Source organism: Hyperolius riggenbachi, chromosome 12, assembly GCF_040937935.1.
Source record: "Hyperolius riggenbachi isolate aHypRig1 chromosome 12, aHypRig1.pri, whole genome shotgun sequence".
NCBI lineage: Eukaryota > Metazoa > Chordata > Amphibia > Anura > Hyperoliidae > Hyperolius > Hyperolius riggenbachi.
This window is the reverse complement of record NC_090657.1, coordinates 19121764-19138193: the sequence shown is the minus strand read 5'-3', so window position 1 is coordinate 19138193 and position 16430 is coordinate 19121764. Positions and strand designations below refer to the sequence as shown.

Here is a 16430-nt window from a genome sequence, read left to right as displayed (position 1 = left end):
CAGGAAGGTTGGAGCATACCAAATACAGGTATGCACTTGCTAACTGCAGTTAACAATTTTTTTTAAAATCCCAGAGAAACCGTATCCAAGGATTGAACTTCTTCCCAATCAGTAGCTGATACCCCCTTTCCCATGAGAAATCTTTTCCTTTTCACAAACGGATCCTCGGAGGGGGGGGGGGGGGGGGGGGAGTCCTCTATGGCTGATATTATGGTGAAACCCCTCCCACAGTGTGATGTCAGCACCTAGGTACTGACACCACACTGTGGGAGCCTTGTTGCATTGTGGGAAATAACAACTGTTTCCAACTGCCAAAAATATATCATCTCTTTCCACAGACATCACTTGCCAGCAGTAAAAATTTCGCCATGTGATAAATGTCAGAATGTAAATCAGGGAGAGGAAAGAGTTGACAATGGGCAAACACTGGTTAAACCATTTATACATAATTATTGTAAACATTAAGCACATTTTTTCATTATGTTCTTTTGACTGCAGTTCCTCTTTAAACTCTTCCGAAATCTGCCATTTGTCAGTGGATGACAGAGGGTTATTTAACAAGATTTATTAGTTTTAAACAAAACCTGAGAGGTTTTAAAAAGTTTTAAACAGAATAAATTATACAGCAAAGTCCTCAGTATCTGGCACAGGTGGGGGTGGCCTGATGCCGGATATGTGTGCTTTCCGGGTGCTTGAGCGACCGGCCAAAAATAGCACTTCCCTCCTACCCCAATGCAGCAGAAGCAACTTGCCTATCCTCCAGGCGCCATCTTCTACACTTCCTCTAGCTCCCGGTGGCTTTCTGGCATCCTCTGTGTATGGGTTCCAGCACGTCATGTGACCCAATTGCAGGTCACATGACCCGTACATGGATGCATGGAAGCCAATGAAAGCTGCAGAAGTGTAGAGGACAGCACCCAGAGGATCGTTAAGTTGCTTCTGCTGCGCAAAGCTCTGCACATAACAAAAGTACAGCCCCCGTTTTCCACCTCAGGCATGCCGATTAGTGACTTGTCAAATAGAGACTTCCGGGTGCCTGAGTTCCAGATATCGGGGACCTTGCTGTAATACAATAGAAAGGGTGCGCACTACTGTATACTATATATTGTATTGGCTGAGAACAGTGTGCTTGGAACAGAAACTATCAATGTACAAAAAGAGCAAAAATATTCCTTATACAGCACTACTCCAATATTCAGGGATTACCTGAAAACAATCAGGCATCCATCCATGTGAGGTATGATAATATATAGAACTTTATTAACTACCTGCCGACCGCTCCACGCCAATCGGCGAGAACGCGGCGGCAGCCCCAGGACCACTCCACGCCGACTGGTGTGAATGGCCTGGAATGGGGATTGCAGGAGCCGCATCTCCGCTCTGATGACTGAGCTCTGCTCCGCCTTCAGTCTCCCCTCGGAGACTGTTAGATGGCGAAACCGCCGTCTAGCGTTGCGATCTGCGGCATCGCTGTACTGGGAACAACTGTATGACACGGCTTTCCCCTTGGGGGACACATCGCTGTGATAGGCTGACTGAGGGAGGGAGGGAAAATAATTTTAAAAAATAAGTAAATTTATAAAAAAAAAAAAAAAGAATAAAAATATTTACAAAACTAAAAAAAAAAAAAAATATTTTAAAAAAATAAACATTGGGGGAGCGATCAGACCCCATCAACGGAAAGGGGGGGAATCACTTGTGTGCTGAGTTGTGCGGCCCTGCAGCGAGGCCTTAAAGCCAATGGGTACCGGTTTTAAAAACAAAAAGTGAGATACTCACCTAAGGAGAGGGAAGGCTCGGTCCTAATGAGCCTTCCCTCTCCTCTCCCGGTGCCCTCGGTGCTGCGCTGGCTCCCCCGTTCGCGTCCGCTGCCGCAGGGACTTCTGAGGTCTTCGGGAGCACTCGGGCTTCCGAAGACGGGCCGCTCCATACTACGTACTCGCGACTGTATCATAGAGGATGCTCGCGCATGCGTAGTATGGAGCGGCTGTGTCATCGGGAGCCTGAGTGCTCCCGAAGCCTTCCGAAAGCTCCCTTCGGCATGCGGAAGTGGCAGTATTTGACCGAACTGGTCGAATACTGCCACGGGGGATCCTGCGCGGGACCGGGCACCGGGAGAGGAGAGGGAAGGCTCATTAGGACCGAGCCTTCCCTCTCCTTAGGTGAGTATCTGACTTTTTGTTTTTAAAACAGATAAACATTCACTTTAAAGCTGCAGTGGCCCATTTAGTAAAAAATGGTCTGGTCACTAGGGGGGTTTAACACCGCGGTCCTCAAGTGGTTAATGTTCAGCCAAAAGAAGAGACAACCAATCTTTTAAACCTTTAAAACAATTAAAAGTACAGGAACCAAAAGGTCCACACCACAGATAAAGCAGGTATACAGCATATATATGAAGGCGGAGCTAACATCCCCCAATAACGGCTTAAAAAAGAAAAGAAAAAAAAAGCCCTCAATGGGGTGTGTTAAATGCACAAACTATGATATACAGGATCTTCTCCAAAAATTAGCATATTGTGATACAAAGTTCATTATTTTCTGTAATGTTTTGATAAACATTAGACTTTCATATATTTTAGATTCAAATACACACAACTGAAGTAGTTCAAGCCTTTTATTGTTTTAAAATTGATGATTTTGGCATACAGCTCATGAAAACCCAAAATTCCGATCTCAAAAAATTAGCGTATTTCATCCGACCAATAAAAGAAAAGTGTTTTTAAAACAAAAAAAGTCAACCTTCAAATAATTATGTTCAGTTATGCAGTCAATACTTGGTCGGGAATCCTTTTGCAGAAATGACTGCTTCAATGCGGCGTGGCATGGAGGCAATCAGCCTGTGGCACTGCTCAGGTGTTATGGAGGCCCAGGATGCTTCGATGGCGACCTTAAGCTCATCCAGAGTGTTGGGTCTTACGTCTCTCAACCTTCTCTTCACAATATCCCACAGATTCTCGATGGGGTTCAGGTCAGGAGAGTTGGCAGGCCAATTGAGCACAGTAATACCATGGTCAGTAAACCATTTACCAGTGGTTTTGGCACTGTGAGCAGGTGCCAGGTCGTGCTGAAAAATGAAATCTTCATCTCCATAAAGCTTTTCAGCAGATGGAAGCATGAACCCACTTTTGAACCAGAAACAGAGGCAGAAGTGCCTGACCTGGGCTACAGAGAAGCAGCACTGGACTGTTGCTCAGTGGTCCAAAGTACTTTTTTTGGATGAAAGCAACTTTTACATGTCATTCGGAAATCGAGGTGCCAGAGTCTGGAGGAAGACTGGGGAGAGGGAAATGCCAAAATGCCTGAAGTCCAGTGTCAAGTACCCACAGTCAGTGATGGTCTGGGGTGCCATGTCAGCTGCTGGTGTTGGTCCACTGTGTTTTATCAAGGGCAGGGTCAATGCAGCTAGCTATCAGGAGATTTTGGAGCACTTCATGCAGTGCCACAGGCTGATTGCCTCCATGCCACGCCGCATTGAAGCAGTCATTTCTGCAAACTGATTCCCGACCAAGTATTGAGTGCATAACTGAACATAATAATTTAAAGGTTGACTTTTTTTTGTTTTAAAAACACTTTTCTTTTATTGGTCGGATGAAATATGCTAATTTTTTGAGATAGGAATTTGGGGTTTTCATGAGCTGTATGCCAAAATCATCAATATTAAAACAATAAAAGGCTTGAACTACTTCAGTTGAGTGTAATGAATCTAAAATATATGAAAGTCTAATGTTTATCAGTACATTACAGAAAATAATGAACTTTGTACCACAATATGCTAATTTTTTAAGAAGATCCTGTTTATACCTGCTATATCTGTGGTGTGGACCTTTTGGTCCCTGTATTTTTATTTGTTTTAAGGTTGGTTGTCTCTTCTTTTGGCTGAACATTAATAAAGTTATATGTTTTTGATACCTCGCATGGGGGAATACATGATTGTTTCAGGTAATCCCTGAATATTGCAGTGGTGCTGTGTAAGGGACATTGCTGTACTTACCAGGGGCTTCCCCAAGCTCCGTGCAAGCCGTGGGCTCCCTCGCTGTCCTCCCCAGCCTCTCTCCTGTCCATAGGAAGATGTGCTACTTGGTAGTGAGCACAGCACTATGTCAAATAACCCCACTGTATGTATGCAGCTTTTTCTAAAGCCTGGTACACACCATACAATTTCCCTACAGATAGATGGGTCGAATAAATCATTTCCAATAGATCGGACCTGTTGGAAATTATCTATTCGACCCATCTATCTGAAGGGAAATTGTATGGTGTGTACCAGGCTTTAAAGAGAACCTTAAAAAATACCTGAAGTGACATGTGACGTGAGGAGATAGACATGTGTATGTACAGTGCCTAGCACACAAATAACTAACCAGTGTTCTTTTTTTTCTTTCTCTGTCTGAAAGAGTTAAATATCAGGTACGTAAGTGGCTGACTCAGTCCTGACTCAGACAGGAAGTGACTACACTGTGACCCTCACTGATAAGAAAACTATAAAACACTTTCCTAGCAGAAAATGGCTTCTGAGAGCAAGAAAGAGGTAAAAACTGGAGTTTCTGATCAGTGAGAGTTACACTGTAGTGACTTCCTGTCTGAGTCAGGACTAAGTCAGCCACTTACATACCTGATATTTAACTCTTTCAGGCAGAGAAAGAAAAAATGGAACACCGCATAGTTATTTGTGTGCTAGGCACTGTACATACACATGTCTGACTCATCCTGTCTCATGTCACTTCGGGTATCCTTTAACTGAGAGGTATACGGATGTTTCCTTTTAAACAATACCAGTTGCCTGGCAGTCCTGCTGATCTATTTGGATGCAGTAGTGGCTGAATCACACCCTGAAACAAGCATGCAGCTAATCCAGTCTGACTTCAGTCAGAGCACCTGATCTGCATGCTTGTTCAGGGGCTGTGGCTGAAAGTATTAGAGACACAGGACCAGCAGGAGAGTCAGGCAACTGGTATTATTTTAAAAGGAAAAATACATATCCTTCTCAGTTTAGGTTCCCTTTAAAGCAAACCTGTCTGTGTCTAATTAGCTTTCCGTCTCAGCAATCAGCCAGGTAGCGGATTGCATTGTCTGAGGGCGGCCAGCAGAGGGCGGAACCTACAGCTGTCTGTCATGTAAATTGCCCTGCTGGAGATATGGAAGTGGAAGGGGGCACACATATAAACGCGAGAGTGACGCTAGAAATGTCTCTATAATAACAGCAGAGCCATGACTCACTAATAATACCCGGTAATCGCCTGTTAGTAGAGAGAGACATGTCTTGGGCACAGGCGTGCCTCGTCACATTATTAGCACATAAAAGCAGCCGCAGTCCGCATTGCACGCAGACTCCCGGAGACACAATGGCGTTCCTTCATTCAGGGATACAGAAGCATTTCCTCAGAGAATGTAATATTGTGCAGGGACAGGATGGTTTGTTGCCACCGCTGGATAATGAACGCTGCACAGAACAATGCCTCTTCTCAGAACTCCCAATGAAAACACCTTCGGACCTCTCAGTGATGGTTAGACGTGAGGCAGCGGAGTCGGGCCGAATCAGTCTGTGGCGTCCTTGTGTGTCTGGAACACGGCGCATCACACTGCTACCAACACTCCCCCTCATTCCGAGAAATCACTCCCTTTATACTGCTGTATATTAAGCCTTTTTCTAAAAAGAACAAACCTGACAACACAGACAGATATAGACTTCCCACAGCATTGTGAATTGTGAGAACTCCCTGTAACTGTGGAGTGTTCCAGTGGACATGTTGTCCGCAAACAAACCTTAAACATTTATTATGCCTTACTTTAAGCACTGCTATTAAAAAAGTTAGAGTTAAAGCATGTAAACACATACATATAAGATGTACATTTCTTTTTGAGTAAAATGCACTGTAACTTACTTTTTCCCAATGTTGCTTACATTAACCACTTTGCATTCCGGGGCTTTTACCAGTTCAGGTTTTTGACGATTTGGGCATTTCGGCTGTGTCACTATTGATGGAGCAATAACTTTTTATTACCTAGGGCCTAGGTCCTAGGCCATCAAAGTGATACATACATTTTCTTTTCAGGACAATCTGGGCTTTCTTTGAGTCATTTTTTTTTTTTTTTGAAGTATTGTATAATTTCACAGGCATTTTATTGAGGAGCATTAGGCATTTTTTTTTTTTTTTTTTTTGCAAGTTTCACCCTTCCTAATTTATTCATGACAAGTGCCACAGTTTTACAAATGATCTGTCAGCTATACTATCTGAGAAAAAAACCCAAACACATATATAAGTAAATAAATACTAGCTCTACTTACATATGTATTGCGCTGTCCACGTTATGATTTTAGTGACTTTTCAATAGTAAAAAAATAAAATAAAATCCTTCTTAGGATTCTATATTTTAACTGTGTCAATTTTGAAGCCAATCCTGATGTCATTTCCTCCCTTACTCTCCTCTTCCTGTGTATGTATTGCCTGCCCTCCTCTTAGTCTTCAGGCACTCCCACCCAGCCCTGCAATAGAAAGTGCATGGTCTCAGCATGAGAAACTTTGGCCAATCAGAGAGGAACAGAAGTGTGGAAGGGGAAAACAGGAGGGGAAGAGGCTTCAGCCAATCCGGCTGCATTAGTTAAAGCAGGGGTCCCCAACCACCGGGCCGCGGCCCACTGCCGGTCCGTGGGCAGTTGCCAGCTGGGCCGCGGCGGATCTGGCCTCTCACCCCCCTCCCCCCGCGGCCGCCGCTCCTGTCACCTTATGAGCTGGCGGCCGCTTCCTGTCACTGATTCCCCGTAGCCGCTTTGAGGATTGCAGCATCTCCTATTACAGCAGCGCTTCCTGCGCAGCTGCTGTAAGGAGGGAAGAAAGCGGGGCAGCGGCTTCCTGTAGCGGCGATCGCCGTTACCATGGAAACCGGCGCTGTCTCGCTTTCTTCCCTCCTTACAGCAGCTGCGCAGGAAGCGCTGCTGTAATAGGAGATGCTGCAATCCTCAAAGCGGCTACGGGGAATCAGTGACAGGAAGCGGCCGCCAGCTCATAAGGTGACAGGAGCGGGGGGAGGGGGGCTACACTGGGGCACTATACTAACTATCCTGGGGCACTATACTAGCTGCACATGGGGCACTATGCTAGCTATACTGGGGCACACTGGGCACTGTACTAGCACTATACTAGCTATACTGGGGCATACTGGGCACTACTAGCTATACTGGGGCACACTGGGTACTATACTGGGGCACACTAGGCACTATACTAGCTATCCTGGTGCACACTGGGCACTATACTAGCTATCCTGGGGCACTATACTACCTATCCTGGGGCACTATACTAGCTATACTGGGGCATACTGGGCACTACTAGCTATACTGGGGCACACTGGGTACTATACTGGGGCACACTAGGCACTATACTAGCTATCCTGGGGCACACTGGGCACTATACTAGCTATCCTGGGGCACACTGGGCACTATACTAGCTATCCTGGGGAACTATACTAGCTATCCTGGGGCACATGGGCACTGTAATAGCTATCCTGGGGCACACTGGGCACTATACTAGCTATCCTGGGGCACACTGGGCACTATACTAGCTATCCTGGTGCACACTGGGCACTATACTAGCTATCCTGGGGCACTATACTACCTATCCTGGGGCACTATACTAGCTATACTGGGGCATACTGGGCACTACTAGCTATACTGGGGCACACTGGGTACTATACTGGGGCACACTAGGCACTATACTAGCTATCCTGGGGCACACTGGGCACTATACTAGCTATCCTGGGGCACACTGGGCACTATACTAGCTATCCTGGGGCACACTGGGCACTATACTAGCTATACTGGGGCATACTGGGCACTGTACTAGCACTATACTAGCTATACTGGGGCATACTGGGCACTACTAGCTATACTGGGGCACACTGGGTACTATACTGGGGCACACTAGGCACTATACTAGCTATCCTGGGGCACACTGGGCACTATACTAGCTATCCTGGGGCACTATACTACCTATCCTGGGGCACTATACTAGCTATACTGGGGCATACTGGGCACTACTAGCTATACTGGGGCACACTGGGTACTATACTGGGGCACACTAGGCACTATACTAGCTATCCTGGGGCACACTGGGCACTATACTAGCTATCCTGGGGCACACTGGGCACTATACTAGCTATCCTGGGGCACACTGGGCACTATACTAGCTATCCTGGGGCACACTGGGCACTATACTAGCTATACTGGGGCACACTGGGCACTATACTAGCACTATACTAGCTATACTGGGGCATACTGGGCACTACTAGCTATACTGGGGCACACTGGGCACTATACTAGCTATCCTGGGGCACACTAGGCACTATACTAGCTATACTGGGGCACACTGGGCACTATACTAGCTATACTGGGGAACACTGGGCACTATACTGGTGCACACTAGGCACTATACTAGCTATCCTGGGGCACACTGGGCACTATACTAGCTATCCTGGGGCACACTGGGCACTATACTAGCTATCCTGGGGAACTATACTAGCTATCCTGGGGCACATGGGCACTGTAATAGCTATCCTGGGGCACACTGGGCACTATACTAGCTATCCTGGGGCACACTGGGCACTATACTAGCTATCCTGGGGCACACTGGGCACTATACTAGCTATACTGGGGCATACTGGGCACTGTACTAGCACTATACTAGCTATACTGGGGCATACTGGGCACTACTAGCTATACTGGGGCACACTGGGTACTATACTGGGGCACACTAGGCACTATACTAGCTATCCTGGGGCACACTGGGCACTATACTAGCTATCCTGGGGCACTATACTACCTATCCTGGGGCACTATACTAGCTATACTGGGGCATACTGGGCACTACTAGCTATACTGGGGCACACTGGGTACTATACTGGGGCACACTAGGCACTATACTAGCTATCCTGGGGCACACTGGGCACTATACTAGCTATCCTGGGGCACACTGGGCACTATACTAGCTATCCTGGGGCACACTGGGCACTATACTAGCTATCCTGGGGCACACTGGGCACTATACTAGCTATACTGGGGCACACTGGGCACTATACTAGCACTATACTAGCTATACTGGGGCATACTGGGCACTACTAGCTATCATGGGGCACACTGGGCACTATACTAGCTATCCTGGGGCACACTAGGCACTATACTAGCTATACTGGGGCACACTGGGCACTATACTAGCTATCCTGGGGCACACTGGGCACTATACTAGCTATCCTGGGGAACTATACTAGCTATCCTGGGGCACATGGGCACTGTAATAGCTATCCTGGGGCACACTGGGCACTATACTAGCTATCCTGGGGCACACTGGGCACTATACTAGCTATCCTGGGGCACACTGGGCACTATACTAGCTATCCTGGGGCACACTGGGCACTATACTAGCTATCCTGGGGCACATGGGGCACTATACTAGCTATCCTGGGGCACACTGGGCACTGTACTAGCTATCCTGGGGCACTATACTACCTATCCTGGGGCACTATACTAGCTATTCTGGGGCACATGGGCACTATACTAGCTATCCTGGGGCACATGGGGCACTATACTAGCTATACTGGGGCACACTGGGCACTATACTAGCTATCCTGGGGCACATGGGGCACTATATTAGCTATCCTGGGGCACATGGGCACTATACTAGCTATCCTGGGGCACACTGGGCACTGTACTAGCTATCCTGGGGCACACTGGGCACTATACTAGCTATCCTGGGGCACTATACTACCTATCCTGGGGCACTATACTAGCTATCCTGGGGCACATGGGCACTATACTAGCTATACTGGGGCACACTGGGCACTGTACTAGCTATCCTGGGGCACATGGGGCACTATACTAGATATCCTGGGGCACACTGGGCACTATACTAGCTATCCTGGGGCACACTGGGCACTATACTAGCTATCCTGGGGCACACTGGGCACTATACTAGCTATCCTGGGGCACACAGGGCACTATACTAGCTATTCTGGGGCACTATATTAGCTATCATGGGGCACTATACTAGCTTTCATGGGGCACCATACTAGCTATACTGGGGCACACTGGGCACTATACTAACTATACTGGGGCACTATACTAGCTGCAGCGGGGTACCTAGACTCCCTATACTGGGGCAACTGTGCTTGCTGTGCCGCCGCGAATACCCCCTCCCCCCCCCCCCCCCCCCCCCCCCCCCCCGGGCCCCAGAGAAAATTTTGGACGGTTACCGGTCCCCGGGCTGAAAAAGGTTGGGGACCCCTGAGTTAAAGGATACTACAACCCAAAGGCTGTGGTAAAATACATGCTGCAATGCGGAGGGAATGAAAAGCTTCCCTCGTTCCCTGCCGTCGAGTCCCGCTCGTCTCCTACAGCTGCCGGTACCGGCTGACTCTCCTGACCTTTAACCCGGACATACTGCGCATGCGCAGTATGTCCTATAGTTTTCCCTTCTGCCGTCGCATCATGACGGCAGAAGTATGGACACTCCCCCGCCTCCTCCTTCCCAGCGTGTGCGCTCCACTAATAAAGCTAGCGTGACGTGCAGAAGTACGGACACTCCCCCGCTTCCTCCTTCCCAGCGTGTGCACTCCACTAATAAAGCTAGCGTGACGTGCAGAAGTACGGACACTCCCCCGCTTCCTCCTTCCCACCGTGTGCACTCCACTAATAAAGCTAGCGTGACGTGCAGAAGTACGGACACTCCCCCGCTTCCTCCTTCCCAGCGTGTGCACTCCACTAATAAAGCTAGCGTGACATGCTAGCTGGAGAAGCGCTGGGAGCGGCGATTTGGAGAGAGTGGGGAGGAGGAGCATCTTTTGCGGCATTTCTAGATAGATGCAATGACATCTATGTTAATGCAGCACATACAACTACACATTTATATAAGCATGTGCAAATATGCTTATTATATGCCAGACAGTTACACTTTAAAACACCTCAAAATACATTATTTGGTTCGTCCAAGTTAAAGCGATACCATATATGCCATATTTCATCACTAGATGATGAGATGGCCTCTCCAGCCTAGCGCTCCATTGTTGTGGTGATGTAAACTCTAGTATAGCCAAAGAAGCAAGTACCGTAGGTAAACAAAAGGGTGGTGGTGTTTCTGTCAAAAGGGGAAGGGAGATCACGTGTTTGTCTTTGTTAAATTCTGTGTGAACATGTTAAAAATGAATGAGATAGAAAGCAGCTGTTGAGATGAGGGTAATAATGTATATTATGAACCTTGTACTTGAATATAACTTACTCTATCTCTCCTGCAGTGTGGAAAAGGGGCAGAAAACTTCGACAAGTTCTTCACACGAGGACAACCAGTGCTGACACCCCCCGACCAGCTGGTCATCGCCAACATCGATCAAGCTGACTTTGAAGGCTTTTCTTTTATCAACTTGCAGTTTATACATCCCAGCCTGCAAAGCGTGGCATGAACAAGGGGACACTGAATCCAACCTTCAAGGCCACAAGTCTTAACCCTACAATTTTCAGGTGGCCATTTTAAAACACAATAGAAAAGTCCAAATCTAAGCACCTGTAAATTCTAGGGTTAAATCTGTTTCTTGAAGGGAAAACAAAAAATCCTGTACTTTTATTGAATGGTATAGAGGTGCCCATGGACAAATACCGGGCCGTACACTAAATCTCTCTGAGCGCCAGCACTCGTGGCGCTCTAACTAGCGGATGAAACAGACAACACTATTTTAGAATTTCAGGTTCGGCCAGAAGAAGGAATAGGGAAGTTTATTAAGACCGAAAATTTAAAAAAAAGCAGAAAAAAAGGTCAGCGTTCTTCCTTCTGTTACGGGTCAGTGGGTGGTATCCTGAGGACAAACATTCTACATTGTGTGTCTGTATTGCCATATCAGAACCAGAATAAAGGTACTAGTGAGATTCTGAACTCGGTCTAGAAATGGTCAAGGATCTAGACGGGCCAAATCGATTGTTGCCATGTAGAACACATATCGACACAAAGCCAACATGTTTTGTAATGTACAAGTAGTTGAGGGGTCTAGAACCCATCTCTAGAGTCAGCAGAGTGTAGAAGACATTACGCCATGTCTGGTGGAAGCTATTTGCAGATATTATATGAAGGTACTCAACAGTGCGTTGTGGACCCAGATGCCACACAATGCCTTTCTAGTGATGGTAGAGGGATTCCAGCAAAGTCTTATTAATCAAACCTTAATTATTAATACTTAATCACCTCGCAGAACAATGTACCGTAAATCCAGATGAATTAAGAGAAGGGTTCTTTTTGCTGGTCATATATATTTTTTTTTATTTGTTTTGTTTTTGGCATTGGCGTCATGCAATGATTCTTTTGCATGTTTATATAATGTATTCAATCTTAATTGATTCTGTGATGACACATTAGCTCAATTAATCTCCATTAAGAGTATTACTGAGAATTTTTTATTAAAAAAAAAATCCTGCTATATTTGTGAAGTTTTTTTTTGTTTTGTTTTTCTTGCTCAGTTTGAGCAGTTCATTTAGTTTTAGGCTAATGCTTATTGCAATTTTATTTTTCATATTGTCTGTGGAATAAGGTCTCTGGATTTTTCTACACATACTCTCTCTAGATAATTTTTTTTTTCTTTTTAGATTTTTGGCTGTGAGCGCTTCTTGCGTTTGGCGCTGTGGTCTCCAGTCTTCTTTTTTTTCCACTATGTTTTCATTTGAAAAACCCTCTCCTCCCCCTTCCCCCCCCCTCCTCCATTTTCAGAATGTACTAGAAGATCTATTATATTTGTATAAAAAAATACTTCTCACCTCAAGACATTGACATTTCTTGACATTGTTTTCTTCCATTCCCCGTTTCATGTTGGTAAAAATCTGTTGTTAGTTCTGTTGCGGTTGCATGTAATCAGCGAGCGCATGCGGTGAATTGATGCATGCTGGAACGTTTGCTGTTTGGCTTTTGCATGCTAGTTCTCATGGGAGCTCTCCTGTCTTCTGTAGGATAACAAAAAAAGGAGAAATGAAGTCTTTTATTTCTTTCTTTTTTTATGCAGTAAACCTTTAAAGTTGTGTTGAGATTTGTGCCAAAACTGAAATTTCTTATCAAGCCATTGCTTGAAAATGCAGTTTTAGTCCACTTACCCGTTGCGCCATATGGTGGGTTCTACACGGTCACCGTCAAACTTTTTTTTATAGCTTACATTGACGGATAACTCCTCTCTAATAAACAGGTGTTCCTTATTGGCCATAAAGCTAAGGTAAAAAGATTTTTAAAAAATCCATGGTTTCCTACCTAATAAGCCAAACCATAATAAAATGTGAAATATCTGTGCCACATTTGACCTTTCAGCAACTCTGTCAGCCCAACTTTTGGGCCAAATACTCAGGAAGCCTGCCTATCAATTAGTAGTAAGATAATTAATTTTATTATTATTTTTTTACAATGGAAACTTATTTCTTCTAACTTCCCCTTCCCCTTTTTATTCCAAATAATCAAAGATCTATAGGCTCAGATTATTCAAACTTTTTTTTTTTTACTCTTAGATACCAATTTTTAGAATTTCAGATGATAATAAAAATGACCTGCCTTTAATGTCTCTACAGTATTGTACTATTTTGAATATTCAGTATAATATGCCATATCTTCGTAGGAGATCAGATTCTATCGTAAAAAAAAAAAAAAAAAAACCTCATAAACCCATCTTCATAATCAGGAATATCCAACCAAAAGTGAGAAGAATATTTAACAGCTATAGCTAAGGCAACAGGTATGCCCCAAAAGTATAATCCTGATACAAGAACAGTGCAAAATAATTTTGATACAGTGTCAGTTTTGCTTCAAGCACTTCTTTCTGTACCTAGTTTTGGATAGAATAATTCCATCGTTGGGTTGATATTGCTGTTTGTTGTGGAGATTTTGCTTTGCCTAGGTAAGCTGGTCATACACTATGCAGTGTTGTTTAGTTATAATAGGTGGGTAAGTCAGAATGGTTTTGGTCAGTTTTAACATTACAGAAAATGTGGTAATAAAAATGTAAGATTGCATGGTGTATGACTAGGTTAGCAGTTTTTGCCAGGACTTGATGTAAGAGAGTCTCCCAAGTGCAGGGGGTAAAAAATAGATATTAACATACACCCTAAGAGTACTATTATTTTTTTTTGTGTGTGTGTGTGTCCATGAGAGAAATTTGCCCTTTTACTGTTCTTGGCAGGGCAATGACTTATTGGCACAGAATTACCAGTGCCTTAAATTCTGCTCCTCAAAACCTTTGACACCTTAGAACACACCCCTTCCACTTGATCACACCTACTTCTCACCACGGATAATGGCTGTAAATGGAGCCATAGAACAGAAGCAGCAGCTCTGAGATGCTCAGCAAAGTGTCTGTGGGGATCTGCTGCCTCTAGGCAAGTGCCTAAACTTGCCTAGTTATAAAACCGGCCCTGCTTCATAATGACACTTGTGCTGTAATATGTACGAACAGAGGCGCCAAGCAGAGTAAAACAATGTTCTAAAAATGATAAAAAGAGGGAAGTCGAGGTGGACTTACCTCCCTCTGGTAGTGGACATATACTCAAATGCAGAGTAAAAAATATACAATTTATTCATAGCGCCATAAAATCGCAACGCGTTTCGCAGTCAACAATCCCGCTTCATCAGGCAGTACAGGAGCATATAAAACTGGTTCAGGTCCATAAAGCGTGTGAGTGCCTCTGTCACGCTTTATGGACCTGAACCAGTTTTATATGCTCCTGTACTGCCTGATGAAGCGGGATTGTTGACCGCGAAACGCGTTGCGATTTTATGGAGCTATGAATAAATTGTATATTTTTTACTCTGCATTTGAGTATATGTCCACTACCAGAGGGAGGTAAGTCCACCTCGACTTCCCTCTTTTTATCATTTTTAGAACATTGTTTTACTCTGCTTGGCGCCTCTGTTCGTACATATTACAGCACGATTAAGGCCACCCCTGGTGGAGGGGTTCTTTCCCCATTTTCCTATCTACAGAGAGCGACTTTTATACCTGAGTGGGGTCAGGTACTAATACTCCCCACCTGCCTGTCAAGTGGTTACCTGATGGTAACCCACCTTTGTGAGTATAAGACCCTTTGACATTACATTATATATTGAGCTTACCAGACAATATTGCACTATTGGGCTCTTGGTGTCCTCTGTTTTGTTTTTACAAATAATGACACTTGTCCATGAGAAGGAAAGAGAAATCTCTTCAACAAGGTCCCTGGCAACTATTGAAACCTGACTGTTTTTTTCCACAATCTCTCCAAAACTACAAGAATTTAGTATTTATCACAAAATGTTTGCTTGTTTCCAAGCAAGTCCGGAAAGTGGAGGCTTCTGAATATGAATGCTATTGGTTGTATTATGGTGTTATTCACATATCAAGTATTCTTCCTTACCCCATCCTTGAGGTATTTCTGATATTGTGACATTTCATCCCAGAGTATCCTATAAGGTGCGGTGGCAGGGAACTTACTGCGAATGGGACAGTGGCTGAGTATGCATGACTGTCGGCTCCACGTTACATATAATCTTAGATCAATGTGCAGGCAAGATGTATACCGTGACTGAGGTGCAATGTACAGCTCATAGGATTATAGATGTATATTTGGCTAGACTGACATTACTACTGCCATATCTGTTCATTATTAGCCCTTGCAATGCATGTCAAGCCTTTGTAAACCGTCCAGTGCCCAAAAGCAAGAATTTGCTACAAGTTACAAACCAAACTAATTTTCCTGCAGTAAATAGAAAAAAAAATAATGAAGGTAAAAAAAATGTACGGTATATGTGTTCCATGTATTAACACTGTTTAGCCAGAATTGTATGTGGGGCGAGTAAATTGGTTTCTGTTTTCCTCTTCGTATTCTGTTGATTTCTCAATGGTACTATGCACACAGCGACTGTTCTGAGGGGCTGGTCTTACACGCCAAATCATCACCTACCTGCGCAGAAAGTGTTTGGGTTTTTTTTTTTTTTTTTTGTAATTTCATTTGACTGTGAAGGAAAGGCAGAGTTGTTGTATAATTCTGTTGTTTCCCACTTCTCATGCCCTCCTGACGCCATATATTGTTTTCCTGGACTCCGGAAACTTTGTGATTGGGAATATTAATAAAAAGCATCCATGATTGTGTAAGGTTTTTTTTAAAAAAAATAATTTTAAATATGTCGTCAATGTACCTCCTCCTTGAATGTTTTCACTCACAATACCAATGCCATTAATATACCTCTTGGTATCCAGGTGAAAATTTCAGGTCGGTTCAAGAGCACATAATCCCTAATCATGGATTGCTTGAATTTTTCCCTCAGCCCATAGATTAAATTCTTCTGCAGAGAGACAGGTTCCCTTCACAGGGCTCAGGTTAAGTTTTTGTTGGCTGAATGCCCCTCTGTCTTTTTGTATATTTCTAAGTCCTGAGAAGAGATCTTTCCATAGGA

At 44.6% G+C, this 16430-nt stretch overlaps 1 protein-coding gene and 1 long non-coding RNA gene across 3 annotated transcripts in view; one reads left to right on the top strand and one right to left on the bottom strand.

Moving 5' to 3' along the window:
* PRKCA (protein kinase C alpha) overlaps positions 1 to 14464 on the top strand; it is a 535637-nt gene extending 521173 nt beyond the window's left edge. For both annotated transcript variants that reach the window (XM_068262584.1, XM_068262583.1), the window contains one exon: positions 11278 to 14464. In XM_068262584.1, the coding sequence (XP_068118685.1) occupies positions 11278 to 11442 (165 nt within the window). In that variant the 3' untranslated portion in view covers positions 11443 to 14464. The remainder of the gene's footprint in view (positions 1 to 11277) is intronic.
* LOC137541338 (uncharacterized) overlaps positions 6310 to 16430 on the bottom strand; it is a 62838-nt gene continuing 52717 nt past the window's right edge. The window contains exons 2-3 of the long non-coding RNA XR_011025127.1: positions 12782 to 12964; positions 6310 to 6484 (exon numbers count right to left, since the gene is read on the bottom strand). This is a non-coding gene — a long non-coding RNA (uncharacterized lncRNA). The remainder of the gene's footprint in view (positions 6485 to 12781; positions 12965 to 16430) is intronic.